This window comes from Equus caballus, chromosome 16, assembly GCF_041296265.1.
Source record: "Equus caballus isolate H_3958 breed thoroughbred chromosome 16, TB-T2T, whole genome shotgun sequence".
Classification (NCBI taxonomy): Eukaryota; Metazoa; Chordata; class Mammalia; order Perissodactyla; family Equidae; genus Equus; species Equus caballus.
In genome coordinates this window covers 86,722,973-86,740,155 of record NC_091699.1, presented here as the reverse complement: position 1 = coordinate 86,740,155, position 17,183 = coordinate 86,722,973, and the positions used below count along the sequence as shown (strand labels likewise).

The following is a 17,183-nucleotide window of genomic DNA, read 5'->3' as shown; positions in this document are numbered from 1 at the left end:
GGAGAGGCCAGGGCGGGGGTGTGGGGAGAAGGGGGAAGGGCAGGCAGAGCCCCTCAGAGGCTGAGCCAGCACCATGCTTCTGCTCTCGGCCTCAGAGCCCTCACGTTGCTTTTAACAGAAAAACATCGCAAAAGAAAGTACTGAAAAGCCAAGAGGTCTATATTGTGCGCTGACTGTCTGCCCTGAGCCGTGTCACAGGCTGTTATCCGGGAGAGAAAGCATCTGTGAGCCGCATGCACTGGCGCCCCCCGCGGGCGCTGTGCTGGGCTCTCTGACGCCCTGCCACCCTCCAGCACAGCCATCATAGCCGCAGTTTACGGATGCTGACAACAAAGGAAAGGCAGAGTCCCACAGGCCTGAATGGAGAGCTGGGATGCACCCGGCTTTCAGAGCCCTCCCCGCTCCCTGCAGGGCCTCCGAGGGCCCCGGGAGAGAGGCGGGAGAGGTGAGCGGGGGCCAGGGTCCAATGAGGAGCAGCCACAGGGGAAGATGTCCAGGTGCTGGTCCCCAAGGGGGCCGTGCCGTCCTCTTTCCCGGGTTATGAAGCCCTGCAGACCCTCCGGCGCCCAGATGTGCTCCAGCAGCACAGAGCAGAGTTGTCAGCACCCACTGAGATCATTAAGGAGGACTCTGGACACGACGACGGCATCTGAGCCCTGAGGAAGGACAGTTCCAGGCAGGTGGAGAGGTGGGCTGGCATCCAGGCAGGGGCACAGCACAGCCCAAGTGCGGAGGCGAAATCTGCCTGGTGAGACACGGGGCTGGCCCGAGGACCGGGGAGACACTCCTGCGACAGAGTGCTGAGAAGCCGGCTCTGGTGAGGGAGGCCACAGCCCGGGCACATGTCCCCGGGTCTGCCTGGAGAGGGGGCACAGCCTAGCCAGCTGTGGCCTCCTTCCTGGCAGGAGGCTGAGAACATGGGACCTCAGAAGGGCTGACGCCTTCCCATGTCCTCTGCTGGACACGTCCTGGGACCAAGAGGGACACCACCCAGGCTTCTACTGGGCACAGGGTGGTGGCTAGCATGGGACAATAGTGAGTGTCTCCTCTGAGAAACCACGGAGCACAGTTCCCAGGGGCCCCCCTAAAGAAGCTGGGAGAAGCCGAGCACCTGACCCTCCAGCTCCCCCACATGGAGGGCGCCCCACTGTCTAGTGGGGGCTCCGGGCCTCCGTGGCTGCCCAGGTCACACAGCTCGGCAAAGCCTGGCCTTAACCCCCATCTAGAGAAGTTCCAATGGTCACGCAGGGGCTACGCGAGGAACACGGGGACACCACAGACATCTCAGGTGTTTAAAGCCTGCTGCAGCTCCAAGATCAGAGGGAGGGTACCGGGGGTGGGAGGGGAGAGCCTCAGGACACCCCGAAAGGGGGCCTTTGAGCTTGGGAGTCAAGAGACTCAAGTCCAAATTCCAGTCCTGGCCCTGCAACCTTTCAGCCTCTCTCAGCCTCAGTTTCCTCATCCACAGAATGGGGATGTTCACCCGGCCCACACAGGGCCAGAAGGATGGGACAGAATTGCACACACAAAAAGCACTAAGCTCAGGGCAGGTAATGTTCACGGCCAGCTTCGTTGGGAAGAACAATTCTGTGGCGGGAAAGGTGGCTCTGGGGGGATTCGAACACCCCTCCCCGTTCTGCATGTCTGCAGCGGGGACTTCACGAAAACCAAAACCGGAGCCAGGCCGGAGCAATGACCCGCCCCGGGCTGGGGCGTAGGAGGCAGACCACCACCAACACGCTGGCCAGAGCCGTCACCTCCCAGCTAGGAATGCAGACGAACAGCCCCTTCAGCCCAGGAGGGGCTGCATCATGAAAGCAGACACCAGGCCGCTTCCTACCAAGCACACCCCTGCGGGATGCTGGTGCAGCCCAGCACTGGCCTTTGACCTCTGCCCCTGATCTGTTTACACACAGCAGGGCTGGGGTCAGAGCTCAAAACAGACGGGCCGGCCTGTGAGTTCAGAAAATGACAGCCAGACCTGGCTGGCCGCAACCACGCGTCAGGGGCAAGGAGAATGCTCAATGACTCGCAGAGCACGGTGCTGAGGACAAGCCGCCAGGCCAGGAGGGAAGAGAGGGAGCCAGTGGGGCCTGCACATAGTGACCCGTGCTGCTCTGTCCAATGGTGGCTGCACAGAAGGGACAGAAAGCCCCCTGCCTGCTCGGGCCGCGGGGACACGGGGAGAACCCGCTACCCCTTCTCCAAAGAGTCCCTGCCCAGCTGGAGAGACACGGCGGACACCCCTGGACCTCCAAACCACCCCTGGGGCAGCCCCTGGCCACAAGTCAAAGTGGATAATCCGCAGTGCGGTGTGATGCGTCTCTAACAGATCCCAGACGTGTACAAGGGCTCTCACCCCATGACGACCCTCCTCTTTCCTCCTCCCTCCCACCCCCAGGGGAGGAGAGGGGCTCCGCAGCTCGGCTCAGGGACTCCTCGAGACCTCGCAAGGGTGCTGCTGCTCCCCACCTGAACCTGCCTGCTCCTGGGGGTGTGGCCTCCCCCTCCCCAGGCCGAGCTCCCCCAGGCCCCCCTCCGTGCATTCCTGGCATGCCTCCTGGCGCTCCTCACCCTGACCTCTGACATTCTCTGGGGCGTCCTGGCCGTGCTGCACAGCTCTTCTTGGACGGCATCTGCACTGGGTCTTCCTGCGCCCACCCGCCACGAGCTGGGACCTGGGGCCCTGGAATAACTCAGGGGAGAGCTGACCCGCCCCTGGCGTGGGTCCCAGAAATAGTCCATGATGGTCACATGGGCCAGCGCCCTCTCCATTATGCTCCCCAGCCCTCCCCCGTGGCTCTGAAGCAGGGCTGTCCACTGGAACTTTGTGCGGTGATGGAAATGTTCTACACCTGCACATCCAATATGGCAGCCACCAGCCACATGTGGCTACTTGAATGTGGCTAGTGCAAGTGAGGAACTGAATCTTTAACTTAATTTTAATTAATTTAAACTTAAATGTAGGTAGTCACACGTGGCTAATGGTTACTGTGTTGGACAGCACAGCAGAAAAACAGAGACCATTCATGGTCCTCTTGTCCCATCCCCTCCTTCCTGAGATGGAGAAACGGAGGCACAGAGAGGGGAGGTGACCTGCCCTAGGTCACACAGTGGTGGCCAAGCTGGAAAGAGCTGAGCCAGGTGCCCTGGTCCCTAGTCCAGTGCTCTTTCCAGGACCCCCTCCCTCCTTTCCAACCAACACCAGGCTCGGGGAAAATTAGGTTAGTTCAGGCCGAGATGCTTTTTCAACTTCCACACATCTGAAGAATCCATTTTGGCAAAACACCTTGAAAAGCCAAGGAACTCTGCTTGCAACGGCCAAAAAGGAAAGAAAAGCCCTCAACCCACCATGTCCCTCATGGGTGGCTTGCCCAGCCTGGAGGTGACAAGCACCCAGGCCAACAGAGGCCTCTCAGAGCCTTGGGGCTCTGCCATGCCAGGGGATAGAGCAGATGGCAGAGCCCATCGGAGCAGCCCCCGCCCTCGTGCGCCCTTCCCAGAGTGCAGCCAAGGACATGGAGAGGCCACAGCACAGTGGCAGTGGAAGCCCAGCCCTCAACTACACGGGTCAGGAGGGCTCCAGGCCATGGGTCACCTGCCCACACCCAGGTAGGGAAGGCTGTGAGCTGAAAGGCCCCAGCCACGGTGTAGCTCTCACCCAGTTCTGGAGCCTGAAAGAAGGAGAGGAGGCGCAGGGCAGACCGGCCAAGGCGCCCTGGGCTCCCGCTCTACGGAGCACTCTTGGCTGGACGGCCAGAGCGTTCTCAGTGGACCTGAGGAACTCTGTGCTTAAACACACATGCGTGAGCACAACCCCCCTGGAATTCTGCTTCTGGAGCCGTCATGAGGTGGAAGACGAAAGACGGGGTTCAAATGGGCTCTCCCACTCCCAGTGCGACCTGGGCGAGGCTCCCAGACGGCCTGGGCCCCAATCACTCGTCCAGTAAACTGCAAATAGCAACGTCTACCTCAATGGAAGCCACCCTCACCACAGTTCCAACAACACGCCATTTTGTAGAACAAGGAGACATGTCCCAGTGGAAAAGACACTTTAAATTCTGCTTTTTAAAAATGAGGTTGTTTATGACTTTTTTTAAACAGTGGAACAGAGTCCGAGAGATGGAAGGAAACGGCACAGCCTGCAGGCCCTGCCTCCAACCCCAGGGCCTCGCGCCCTGGCTCACCCGGCGCCCACCAAACTCGCCAGCCACCCTGTGGGCCACAGACTCACTCTTCCCGCAGGTCCTCCCACGGCTGCCTCCGCCGCAGCGTGTGGGTCTCACTCAGACGCCCCTCCCCAGGCAGGGGGCCGAGGCAGCAGCTTGGAGCAACCCTCCCCGGGACATCCTCCAGTCTCGTTCTCTTAGTCACGTTTATCTGTATGGAGATTTACTATGGCATTTATTTGGGTTTTTTTCTGTTTCTGTTTGTCTCTCCCCCTAAATGGTCATCACAGTATCCCCAGTGCCTGTCACATAGGAGATGTTCGAAAATAGCCCTTGTGTGATTGACTGACTGATAAAAAGTCTCTTCTAAAAAGTGACTGTGGCTCCTCAGCAAACTGGGCTCCAAAAAGAGTGGAGACCCACCTGCCTCGCTCACCATGGCAGCCTGCTCTTGGCCCGGCTCCGGCAGGCCCCTCACAAACACCGAGTGAAAGGATGAACGACGGGGTCACTGTCCCTCCCCGCGACGTGCACAGACTGGCCTACGCAGGACGTGTGTGGCTGAGGATGTGGCTTCTTCAAACCCAGATCAAGTTAGTGGCTGTGGCAGGGTGCGACTAATGTCAACATACTCTTTCTAGCTAACTGGAAACTTCTCAGGATTCCCTTCCCTGGATTTCAATGAGAGGCTTGTAAACTCTTTCTGTTTCATGCAGATGCTGTGGGAAGAGGGTGCTCTTTCCCTGAGCCTCGCCCTCCACCCAAACGTGCTCTTTCATCCTGCCGTGTAGACTCCATGTATCCAGCCATTCATTCGACAGACGCTCACTGAGGACCTGCCGCATGCCAGGTGCTGCGAAACAAGGGAGGTGGATGGCCAGCCCTGCCACCGGGGAGAAACGCGGCCACCGGGAGGTCTCCCGGCTGCACCTGCGCCATCTTGAGGGGGCAGAAGTGGTCACACCGGAGGAAAGAAGTGGAGGAAAGCGGCCTTTCCAAACTCAGGCGCCCAGCACTGACACTTTGGCCACGTGGACTCACCGTCCGTTTCCTTGGTGCTGGGGCCGGTAAGAGCGATCTTCAGTCCCCCAGGCCTGACGGAGTCAAGACTGGGAGCCCGACCCCTGCTTCTACCTTGGACCACACTTCCCAACCAGCAGTTCCTATAAATCTGGGACATCACTGCTTGCCAAGCCACGCCCTTCTCTACACGACCCTGCACCCCCACCCACCCCAGCGGCCGCCTGCCAGCCAGGCAGCCCATGCAGCTGGATGGCTGGGTTGATGGCATGATCAACTGGGAAGCTTGTAACACACACAAACACACATGCACACACCCCAGGGCCCATTGATTCACTAGGTGACAGCCGAAATCTGTGTCTCTCACACTTTCCCTGGGGGATGCTGATGTCTGGCAAGTGTGCTAGGTGACCAGCTCCAGGACTCCCACTCAGAGGCTGGTGGGACCCTCTGCCTGAGCCTGGAAGCTCTGGGCCCGGCAGAGGCCGTCAGGACTTTAACCCAAGCCAGCCAGCAGTGAGGCAGGAGCCGTCAGGATGTGGGGCGGGGACAGGGCCACGGGGAGCCGATGCCATGGGGCACCCACACTCCAAGGGAACAGAAAAGGTACAGGAGAGGCTGGGAACAGGTGGATGGGAGGGGCTGGGGCAGACGTGCAGTCGAGGCAGCACTGGGGCCCCTGTACGCGCTCCTGTTCCCACGCCTGCCCAATCCTCACGCAACCTTCCGCTCACCCGAGGCAAGTGGGGTCTTCTGGACTTCTACGGGAGCCCAAGGAAACATCCCACCCCCACTCTGGGCACCTGGCCTCCCTCCGCGTGAGCAGTGGGAGTGGCCCCACGCTGTGACTCTGGCACCTGACCCCAGCGGCGGCCACACTCTGGGAGAAGAACAGGATCCCACACGCCCCTCCAGCAAGGCCCAGGAGTGAGGCAGAGAGCTGTCACCCACCCCACTACACACCAGAAGCGAACCCGCTCTCCCCTGGAACACCCTGGTGAAATGCATTTTGAGGGAGAAACAGCAACAAACAGGTAAGCTCTGGCACGCGGCCGTGGCTCCAGATGGATCAGCTCAAATGCTTCTACTTAAATGGCTCCGAGGCCGGATGATGATGTCTGCGCAGCAGCTCCGGCCCCTCACTGCTCCCAGCGGGGTCACTGGCCTCGGAGGCAGGAGAGATGGGGCCACTGCGTGCCCCGTCGAGTGTGTCCCAGGGCTCCTGATGGGGCAGCTCGTCCCCATCGGGGCTCCCAGCAGGCGTCACAGAGCAGGGCTCGCAGCTCTATTTATAGAAAGTGGTGGCCACGAAGGATAAAGAACAGGGAGAGCCGGCGGGGCGGTATTTTCCAAGCTCACTCTGTCTCAGCTTAATTTCATCCCAAGCAAATAAATCACTAAGGAGGCTCCGAGTCCTGGAAGATCTGATGAAGAAGGGTTATTAAACCGCACAGGCTGAACTTGAATTATGGAAGGCCTCAGACAAGCAGCCTTATTAGTGTCTGGGCCGGGCCGTAACTCACGCTAACCGCCCCCTTGCCTCAACCAAGCGACAGGACTGGGAGAATGCTGGCTCCTGACCGTGGGCAAACAAAGGCTGTGGCCAGCCCAGAGGCTGTGCACTCTCCGGTCATTTCACCACCCTCCTGCAAACCTGCGTTCTCTCTTCCTGCTTCCCAGCAGCACCCACTGAGTCAGCGCGACTCCAGCAGCAGAGGTGGCAATGAACGCAGCCTGGCTGGCCTGTGTCAAGCGGGTTTAATGCCGTGGCAGAGGGGGCTGCTGACGCCAGCTTCGGTAAAGTCTGCTGCTAAACACACCAAAGCCAAGGCCTGGGACTGCCAGCAAAGCCACGGACGACTCTCTGGACCCCATGTGGCGTGGAGGGTGCAGGTGTGGGTGCGGGATTGGGTCTAGACGCAAGTCCACGGGTGGTGGCCTCCCCCGCATGCCCCGGGAGGGGGCTCCTCCTCCCGCTCAGCCTCAGTCTCCTTGGTGTGAAGTGGGGAACAGCACCTTCTCCCCATCCGTGGGGGATGCACAGCTAATGTGCACAGGGTGCTTGCCAGTGTCTGAATGGAGCTGTGGAGGTTTAAATAAGATGATGCACGAGCTGGGCTGAGCAGTGTCTGGCCTTTCCTAAGTGCTCAATCAATGACTGTTTAACAAAGAGCTATTTCTAGTCGCAATAATCCCTTCCCAAACAAAGTCGGCCCCACGGGAAATTCATGGATAAGAGTATGGATCTACTTGTGTGTACCTCGCTGGCAACCGGGAGAATTTGGGTTCCAGGACATGTAAACTGAGTCACGGCGGTGGTTGGGGAGAATGAGAACAAGAGGGAAGTGGGGCTGGATGGGAAACAGAGGGGATGCAGAGGGCACAGCTGGACTGGGGGCGGGGGGCAGACACAGGAACCACCCTCGCATCAGCCAGGCAGGAGGGGTGGTGGGCAGAGGCAGGCTGGGCAGCACTGGGCCTGGCTGGGGCAAGGAAGGGGCCATTTCCAACACAGAGGTCAGCACGGACAAGGTGCGGAGGAATAAGCAGATTAGCTTGGCTGCAGGGTCAGAGTGGGGTTAGGGGGTGGATGGTGGGGACGAGGGGACAAGCTGTGCACGCAGAGACCTTGCCCTATGCCCGCCCTCAACAGGCAGCATTGCAGGCATCAGCCAGGAGCCTGTCAGAAAGGCAGAACCTGAGCGCACGTCATTCTACCCAGACCTACTAAGTCAGAACCTGCATTTAACAAGGTCCCCCCGACCCAAATGCACACTGAGGTTTGAGAAGCACTACTGACAACAAGGCTTGGATAAGTCACATCGCCACACCCACTTCACAGGTGTGAGAAGTCAGGAACTCAAGCCAGGGCATCCAGGTGGTAAAGGGAGAGACCCGTTCTCTCTGGTCTCTGACTGTGCTGAGCCCCGTCGTTCTGTGCTTTGAGTGCGGGCTGGGACAGGGCGTCTGACACATGAGGGCACTGAGAAGCTGTGGAGGGTCTCCACGTGTGCATCTGTGGGGGTGGGAGAGCACCCATCCAAACTCTGCCCCAGCTCCTAAGGCCGCTCCCTAGGAAGCCTGCCAGGCCCCGCCAGACCCGCCCATCACTCTCCTAAACTCCTACATCCTCCATCAACTATGCAGGGTTTTTCAATACAGACTCATAACCCACACTGAATTCTCAGTCTTGTTTCTGGCAAGGTGCATTTTCAAGGGGGACTGGAGGCCTGGGTTTAGTCCTGGTTCTGCTGCTAATCAGCTGGTGACCTTGGGCTCCCTGGTCCATTCAGCTCGCACCTGTAAATTGTGGGTCTTGCACTGGCTGCCAGACGGCCTCTGTTCCAGCCCTGACGCCTGGGGCCCGCCTTCACCCTCCCGCCAGTCCCTGAAAACCGGAGACCCGCTACCGCTTCCCCCTCCCCTTTGCTCCCAGGTCCCTTAGCGGCGAGCCCAGAGCCAGGCGGCGTAGCCATCTGTTCAGAGGCAGATGCTGCCCCTCAGGCCCACCACCCAGCAGCTCATCCCCGCTGAAGGTCCATGTGGCACAGCTGGCGGGGGCACCGCTTCTTCGGACATCCTTGCTGGACACACGCCCACCATGCAAGTCACCACCGGGAGCTACAAAACGCCTGAGCCAGACGCTTAGCTGGAAACTTTTGAAGCTGCTCACAGGAAGACAGACGGGCCCAGCTCATGTGTGACAGATCACAGTGGCCCTTGAACCTCAGGCGGCATTTCCATCCTGATCTTAAAGAGAGTCAGACTCCCTTAAACCAGTGTATTCTCTTGTGTGAAAGCCCTCAGATTTCACGATGTGGACCCAAATTTAATAACAATAATTATTTCCACATTTAATAAGGCTAGGTAACTTTACTAATCTATGGGAGCTACAATAGCCATAATTGGCAATTATTAAACCTACCTTTTTGAGCACCTCCTATGTGGCAGGCTGTAGCCCAGGCACTCTCCACAGAAATCCACAATCCCGATGCCTCATGGCAAGGCACATTTCTATCACTATTACAGATGAGGAAACTGAGGCTCGGGGTGAAGGGACTTGCTCAGGGTCACAGCTTATTAGCAGCCGAGTCAGGATGGAGTCCAGGGATGGGAGACCTGAGCCCCATCCTTCCCACGACACCACGTGTGGCCCCAAGAGGAAGAAGGCAGCAGCGTTTTGTTCCAGCACCCTCCACACCAACTCCGCGGAGGCCCACAGGGGTCCTCGTCCAGACCGGGCCTGCTTTCAAAGCCCCCTTCCTGCAGCAGAGTCCTGGATTGAACCTACTCGTGACTGTGTTAATGTGAAAAAAAACCCTCAAAGCAGGGCCCTGGCGTCTGAGAGAAACCTTTTTTCAGCTGAAAGTCTGTTCCTTTTTGTGGAAAACAAAGGGCAGGGGCCAGTTTCTGAATGTCGGGATCCTGAATTGAATTGCCAGGCCCATCAAGCAGCCCCGCTTGGCCTGGGCGTGGGGACAGATGTGCTGTGCACGGCGCACAGTGAGAGGTGGGAATGAGTCACTCAGGGGTCGGTCGGGCTTCATGGGGCTGGCAGCCAGCCCCACTCTGTTCCAGCCAACTGAGGCTCAGGGCCCGCTGCGGTGCAGAAAAGAAAAGCTATGAAGGTAGTGGGAGGCCAGTGCATTAATGTGCATTTATTGAGCACCTACTGTGTACACTATGCCAAGGGGTGAGATGAGGGGTGGCCGAGAAGGCTAACAGGCAGTCCCCACCTCAAAGAACTACCACTTTCAGCAGGAGCAGCAGCAGCAGTAACAGAACAGCAAAACACAATTACGGACCTGCTCTGTGCAAGTAAAGGGCCCATGGGTCTTGTGGTGCTGACATACACCCCACGTAAGGATTGACTAGACTACACAGCTCGGATGATTTTAGTCCAATCAGGTGTTTGAAGCCTCGACAGCAAATTAACGTGATTCTAATGTCTTTTAAACTAGAAACCAAATCATTCACAAGCTTTCCTCAGGTGCCCGGGACGAGCTTGGCACCGGGCATGGCAGTCAGTAACCCAGGATAAGCATCCATTCACACCCCCACCGGGAGCCGTGGGCTGGACCACGATTCACCTCTGCACCAATTCTAACACTCGCTTCACCTCGGCACCAATTCTAACGCTCGCTTCACCTCGGCACCAATTCTAACGCTCGTTTCACCTCGGCACCAATTCTAACGCTCGCTTCACCTCGGCACCAATTCTAACACTCGCTTCACCTCGGCACCAATTCTAACGCTCGCTTCACCTCGGCACCAATTCTAACGCTCGTTTCACCTCGGCACCAATTCTAACGCTCGCTTCACCTCAGCACCAATTCTAACGCTCACAGCAGCTCGGCAAGTGACATTGGACTATTGCCAGTGCGTAGATGGGAAAACGCGAGGATGTTAACTAGCCAGAGGGGCAGAAATGAAATTCAAATGGGGGATCAAAATTTTCTTTTCAAAGATAGGAAACTGCCTAAATGTCCAAAAATAGGGGTCTGAATAATTAAATTATGATACAACCATACCATGGAAACCTATGCAGCTGTTAAGAAAGAACGAGGCGGCTCTGGATTAATCATATCAAACAATCCCAGGGTCCAGGAAGGGAGAAAAAGAGATGCAGAGCAACGCTTACAGTACGATCGCGTTTGTGCCAAACTTCTCTGTCACAAAATTCTAGAAGGACGTGTGAAAGGCTGCTAAGGGTGGGTGCCAGCAGGGAGGGGCTGGGGCTGTGGCACCTCACACCCTTTTGTACTGTTTCAATTGGTTGCCGTGTGCACAGTTTACCTTTCAAAAGTAAATGCGTGCATAATTTGAAGTCCCTACTCTGTCCACCTCCCACACATGCCTCTTGGGTCACCATCATGCCCTGAGGAACTTCATATGCAGCTGGGGAAGAAGGCTCATCCATGTGGGAAAGGGAGCGAATGGGGTGGATGGAGGAGAACTCGGCGCTGGGCTGAGGGTGCAGGGGCAGGAGGGAAGCGGAGCCGAGTCCTGATGGCAGGGATGCTGAGAGGACCGCGCCACGCGGGAGACACAGGGGAGTTGAGCAGGAAGGTTGCGAGTTCAGCGCAGGCTGGGAGAACAGCTCTGGCAAGGGGACGGTGTCCTTGCAGTCATCCTGGAGGAAAACTCTCTCTGGCCTTCATCAATACCAGAAGCCTTGGCTGGCTGGCTGGCTGCCAGCCTCCTCTGCTGAGCCGCTGTGCCAATAAATACTTGCTGGCAGATCAATTAAACCATCTAGGAACACGGTGGCTCACGGTGGCGGGCAGGCCCCCTCTGCCAGTCAGGCCCATGGTCCTCAGGGTCCCACTCTCCACCCCCAGAGGTCAGCCGGGCACCAACACCTGCTCGGTGGGCCAAGGGGAGGCGGGGCTGGCCCAGGGGCGGTTATGACCTGGGCTTAGGGACAGCTCTGCTACTTGCCAGCTGTGTGGCCTTGGGCAAATTCTTCACCTTTCCAAGATACAGTTTTCTCATTTATAAAGTAGGGATAATAACAGGAACATTGCCTCTGGGTTTATTGGGTAAACCAAAAAATGAGTAAAACACTTGGCCCAAGACACAGAACCTGGGTGGCATCCAAAAAAAGTGTAATTATTATGACCTGCAAATCAAAGCGGCTCAAGACTGCAAGCCTGCCCATCTCTGTCTCGGGCTCTTCCCCACGTCGTGTGTCACCTACACCCCTCTCACCACCCCAGGACTGCAAGGCATGAGACGAGGTGACCCTGTCAGCCCTCCCGGCGGCCGGCACGGGGAAGGAGGAGCCAGGAGACAGGGAGCAATTGCAGAAACCAGCCCAGAGCAGATGGCCAAGGCCCGGCCCACCCAGGGGCCGACCCTCGCAGCAGTTGGGACATTTTCAGTGACATTCTCCCATTAGCAACCAAAGCCTGCCAGATTCACAGCCACTGCTGGGGCCTTCTGTATGCAACCAGCTCTAGAGAACACCGCGCAGAGCTCGTGCTGAGCCGAGTGCTTGAGGGCTCGAGATGAAGCCGGCGGGAGGAGGCAGAGCATCTCAGGACCTCACCCAAACTCACTGCTGATGGCAAGGGCCCCGCCCTTTGCTGCCCGGCCACCTGGCCCAGTGGAGCAGTCTCTCCTGTTTGTTCTCTTCCTGCCTTGTCTGCGCACGTCTCCACAAGGGGCCCACTGGGCCAGCCTGCCTTGGTGTGAATCTTGGCTCCCCCAGTTACTAGCTGTGTGACCTTGAACAATTTACTCAAGCTCTCTGTGCCTTAGTTTCTTCATCATAAAACAAATATAATAATACAGGTATTTGCTCAAAGAGTTGTTACAAGTATTAAATGAGTTAAAATTTATGAAGTGCCCGAGGACCGTGGGCCTAACTGGCAGAGAGGGCCTGCCCACCTGCCTCGAGCCACCGTGTTCCTAGATGGTTTAATTAATCTGCCGGCAAGTATTTATTGGCACAGCGGCTCAGCAGAGGAGGCTGGTGGCCAGACCAAGCACAGACTAAGCACTATCTAAGTGTCCATTACTAGTGGTGGTGTTACTACTTTGTCATTATCTGGGCCCCGGCCCCAGTCCCCTGCAGACTGCTTGCCCATCTGCCCGGCCTTGGCTCTGTGCTTCTCAGCTCACTCGGAGGGCAGGGCCCCTGGACGCCCTGCAGCTCCCAGCAATGAACCCCAGACACCGAGCTGTTTCACTCGAGGCACGGCAAAGAACACGTCTGCAATAGGAAAACGCGCTTCCAGGAGCTCCTGCCTCAGCAAACACGTGCTTCCCAGTTAAAGGCGGTCAGCCCTTTCTCAGTCTCGCCTGTACAGTCACAAAAACTGAGAAACTGGGAAAATGATATCCATGAGCTCCCTTCGTCACATTAGTGGAGAAGGCTCTATTCAGGCCGCTTTTGTTCAGTCCACAGGTGAACCCAGGACCTGGCCCGGCTCTCCTGGTTAACAAAGCACTGAGCGCCGACTGCTGCGGGTCTGCTCCGTGCCGGCGAGCTTTACCATGCCCATTCTACAAAGGGGAACACTGAGGGTCGGAGAGAGGAGGTCATCCTTGTCCAGGGCCTCCACAGTGCTGGGGCCAGGGTCTAACCCAGTCTAGGAGGGGTCCTGGGAAGAGTTCTCTCCCCCATGATCTTGCGAAGCAACCCCAGAGAGCAGCCCCGCCATCCTGCTCTGAAGCCTGTCTCTGACTGCGGCCCCCTACACGCCAGTCAGGCCTGAGTTTGGAGACCTGCCACCACGTCACAACCAATGTTGGCTCAGAATTCTCCTCATGCACAGAACCCCACCTTGGGTAACCCTCCCTGCCTAGGACTCCATAGCGCCACACCCTCTCTGGTGCCCAGGGACCCACTGGTGGACTTCAGCCCAAGTCACCAGCTATAGGCATCACACAGTCCCTTCCCAACCTGCCCCTGTCAGACTCCCCTGCAATCTGCCCTATGGCCCACCCTGTAGCCAGGGCTTGTCCCAGGCTGACCATGGGCCTGTCAAAGCCCAGAAAAGCTGGGCTCCCCCTTTCTGCAGTCACACCCTGCCCAAGATAGACACCATTACTCCTATCTGGAGACCAGGCCAGAGCCATCGCAGACAAGCCAGTCCTCTCACTGTACAGGAGATGCCACAGGCTAGCATCACATGACATCTGGCCTCCCTTGCCTCCTGAACGGGCATTCCAGCTTCAGCCAACCTGAAAAATACCAGTGGGGAGGAGGATGGAACACTCCAAGTTTAGTCTCACCAAGCTTCTCCAGCCACCTGAAGGATCCAAGAGCTCACGATGCCCCAAACACGACCGTCCTTTCCCACCCAGCCCCCACCAGCATTGCACCAAGGACACCAAGGAGCTCACCTGCTCCTGCTCCTACCACATGTGGAGGGTCACCTGTGTCAACCTAGCTTTGCATCTGAAAACCAAGCAACAGAAACTACCCGAGTGTGGGTCAATAACCAAGAGGAAGCCCACCTTGTGGGCCCAACCGTGGCTCAGGTAGCTCCCACTGGGGATCAATGTCAGCTCTTAAGCCCCATACCACATTATTGGTGCTGCCACCCATGATCTCACAGCAGCTCTGAAAGGGGCCTGATACTGTCTCATTTTACATTTTAAAATGAGTAAATTTAAAATGAGTAAAATTAGAGTGATCCACCAAAGACACAAAACCACTGAGCATTGGGGATGCAACGTGGGTCAGACTCCAGAGCCTTGGTCCACCAAGCCCACCCTTCCAGTCCAGTGATCGATGCTGGCAGGAAATTTTCCAATTCCACTTAACAAGAGTGTTTGTTGCTGCTGTTGGTTTTCTCAGCACTAGGGTTTACCTGGTCCCCGTGTCTACGAGGGTTCCAGACATTCTCCACAGGCACGGGGATGACTAACTAGCCCTTCTCAGGACACACTCATCTGCTCCTGGATTTACCCAGATAATCAAAGAAAGCAGAACAACACCTGCCATTCAACAGCAATCTTAGCCAAACGACCATGAAAATGAAATAGGAGCAAGAAGGTTGCCTATGATACCAGAGGGCTGAGCACCAGCCACTCTCTGCCAGCCTGCCACCCTTGGGTCAACCTACCCTACACTTGAGAAAATGTAAATTTTACTTGAGTAAAATCTTGTTCTTGACTTCTTTTCTGGTGTTACTCTCATCCCTCAACTAAAGCGGGGAGCATGGGAAAGAGTGGGCTTCGGAGGCTGAGAGACCTGGGGAGGCCCTGGTTCTGCTCTCCATAGCTCTGCTCTTCAGTTTTCTCATCTCTGAAATGGGCGCAATTATATCTCTGGCTTTGAGTGCCCACCTCGATGAGCTTCGTCAGGGGTATGCCAGGAAGTCTGTTTGGACAAGGAGCGTGCGAGCCCACGAGGCCCCACTCAGCTGGAATTCAAGGTGGACAGGTGGCCGCCCCGCCTCCCCGAGGCTCCCTCCTAAACCCATACTGTTTTCTTACCACGATTTTAGGCTGCCTCACAGAATGATTGTGCACGTAAATAAGAGGCGGCAGAGAGGGGTCAGGGGTCAAACCCGGCACCCTGTGGGCTTGGCTGCAGCCTGCAAGGGTGTTTTCTTTGCCTACACACTGTTTTCAGTAGCTGTCAACTTTAAAAGTTGGGACAGTTCACACAAAATCTGGATTTCTGGGTCCTCTTGGAAAAATCTGAAGATTCCACAACTCGCAGCTCTCATTCGCATGAGGTAGTAATCAGCTAGAGATGAGAGGCGGCTGCCCCCTCTAACAGTGTACCAGGAAGAGCCGGAATCTGGGTATTCAGCCCCTGCATACAGTAGGTGGTCAATAAATGATAGTGTTATCATCATTACTTATTATCCATCAGTAGCTCGAGCGCACGGCATTCAAGTGCAGGCACTGTGTTTTCTACTTGTGACTCTCCTCCCACTGCGAGTTTGCGGCTGGGCACACAGGTGATATCATTTTGAATACCCTTACGCAGACTGAGAGATTCATAATTGGTATCAACACTCAAAGCTGTTGCTAGGTGCCAGGCACTGTTCCAAGCCCTTCACACATGGGATTATCACATTGTTCGATCCTCACAACAACCCTGACCAAGATTACTATCATTGTGCCACTTTTGCAGATAGGGAAACTGAGGCACAGCCCAAGATCACCAAGCCAGCAAAGGAGTGAGGCAAGGTTCAAACTCAGGAGCCTGGCCCCACAGCCCAGGTCCAAGCCACGACTCCACACTGCAGGATTATCCCCAGCGATGCTGGAGGGCGGGGCCTCCCTCCCCAACTCCCCCAGGGACAGGCAGGCGGCCCCCGAAAGCCCCTGGCCTCCCCTCGCTCAGCAGGCCACACTTACGGTCAAGGCCGTTGATGTAGCGCATGGTGACTTCGCAGTGGCCCCACACGGCACTCACCACCGGGTACAGCTTCTTGCCCTTGAGGCCGCGGAAGGCCACGCCCAGGTACTGGCCGTCCACGACGAAGCTGAGCGTGCCCTCGTCCATGTCCAGCACCACGAGCAGCGAGTCGGGCAGCGCGAAGGCCTCCTCGGGGCCCAGGAAGGCGGGGTAGGCCACCCCGGGCCGGTTCTTGCCGTCGTGGTAGAGGCGGCTGCGGCCCAGGTCCCAGCCCCACGACTCGGCATCACTGCCCACCAGCGCGGTGTAGCCCACCGAGTGCAGCGGCGCGCGGGCGGTGGCCACACCCACGACGGCGTGCGTGCCGCGCTGCCGGGCCGGCCAGAGGATCTGCCAGGCGTGCAGGCCGCGCGCGTGGCCCACCTTGCCGCGGATGCCGTCCGTGCTCTGGGCCACTGGGTGCCGATGGAAGGTGAGCCGGTCGTCGTCCTTGACGAAGACGTTGAGCGAGCGGTCCTCGGGGTTCCAGGCGTGCCGTAGCTGCACAGCAGGCCCGGCCGCCGGCATGTCCAGCAGCTGGTCCAGGCGCGCCGGGCGCCCCGGCTCGGCGCCCCGCAGCTCGCGCTTGGCTGGCCGCAGCGCGGGCTCCCGCACCTCCACTGCCTTGAGGCTCCCCGAGAGCTTCTGGCCCATGGTTCCCTGCCCGGCGCTGCGGGCTGCCGCTACCTCCTAGGAGCCTGCGCTCCCTGCAGCCGGGGACGGGCCACCGGGCTGGGAACCAGGTGTCCGGATCGTACACCTCCACAGCCTCTACTGGGCTGGGGCAGGGGCCCAAGCTCCTGGAAGGAAGCAGAAGACACGGGTTATAACAGCAGCAGCAGCAGCGATGTATGCCCAAGCCTTGGCTGAGCTCTTTGCATGCATTAATAATAATAATTCATCAATATCGTGATATCTGGCACTTATCTACTCCTTGCCGTATGCCAGACACTGTTCTAAACGATTTCCATTTAATAGCTATTTAATCCTTAAGATGTCCCTATAAGACTTATACAGTATTTTATTCCCATTTTATAGATGAGGAAAGCAAAGAGCTGAGAAGGGATAAGTCATTAACCAAAGACCCACAGCTAATGAGGGGCTCCGCCAAGATTCACACTGAGGCC

At 57.4% G+C, this 17,183-nt stretch overlaps 1 protein-coding gene across 1 annotated transcript in view; it reads right to left on the bottom strand.

The window, feature by feature from the left end:
- SPSB4 (splA/ryanodine receptor domain and SOCS box containing 4) overlaps positions 1 to 16,849 on the bottom strand; it is a 61,086-nt gene extending 44,237 nt beyond the window's left edge. The window contains exon 1 of the mRNA XM_001494656.6: positions 16,017 to 16,849. Coding sequence (XP_001494706.3) covers positions 16,017 to 16,710 — 694 coding nt within the window. The 5' untranslated portion in view covers positions 16,711 to 16,849. The remainder of the gene's footprint in view (positions 1 to 16,016) is intronic.
- Positions 16,850 to 17,183: the final 334 nt, after the last annotated feature.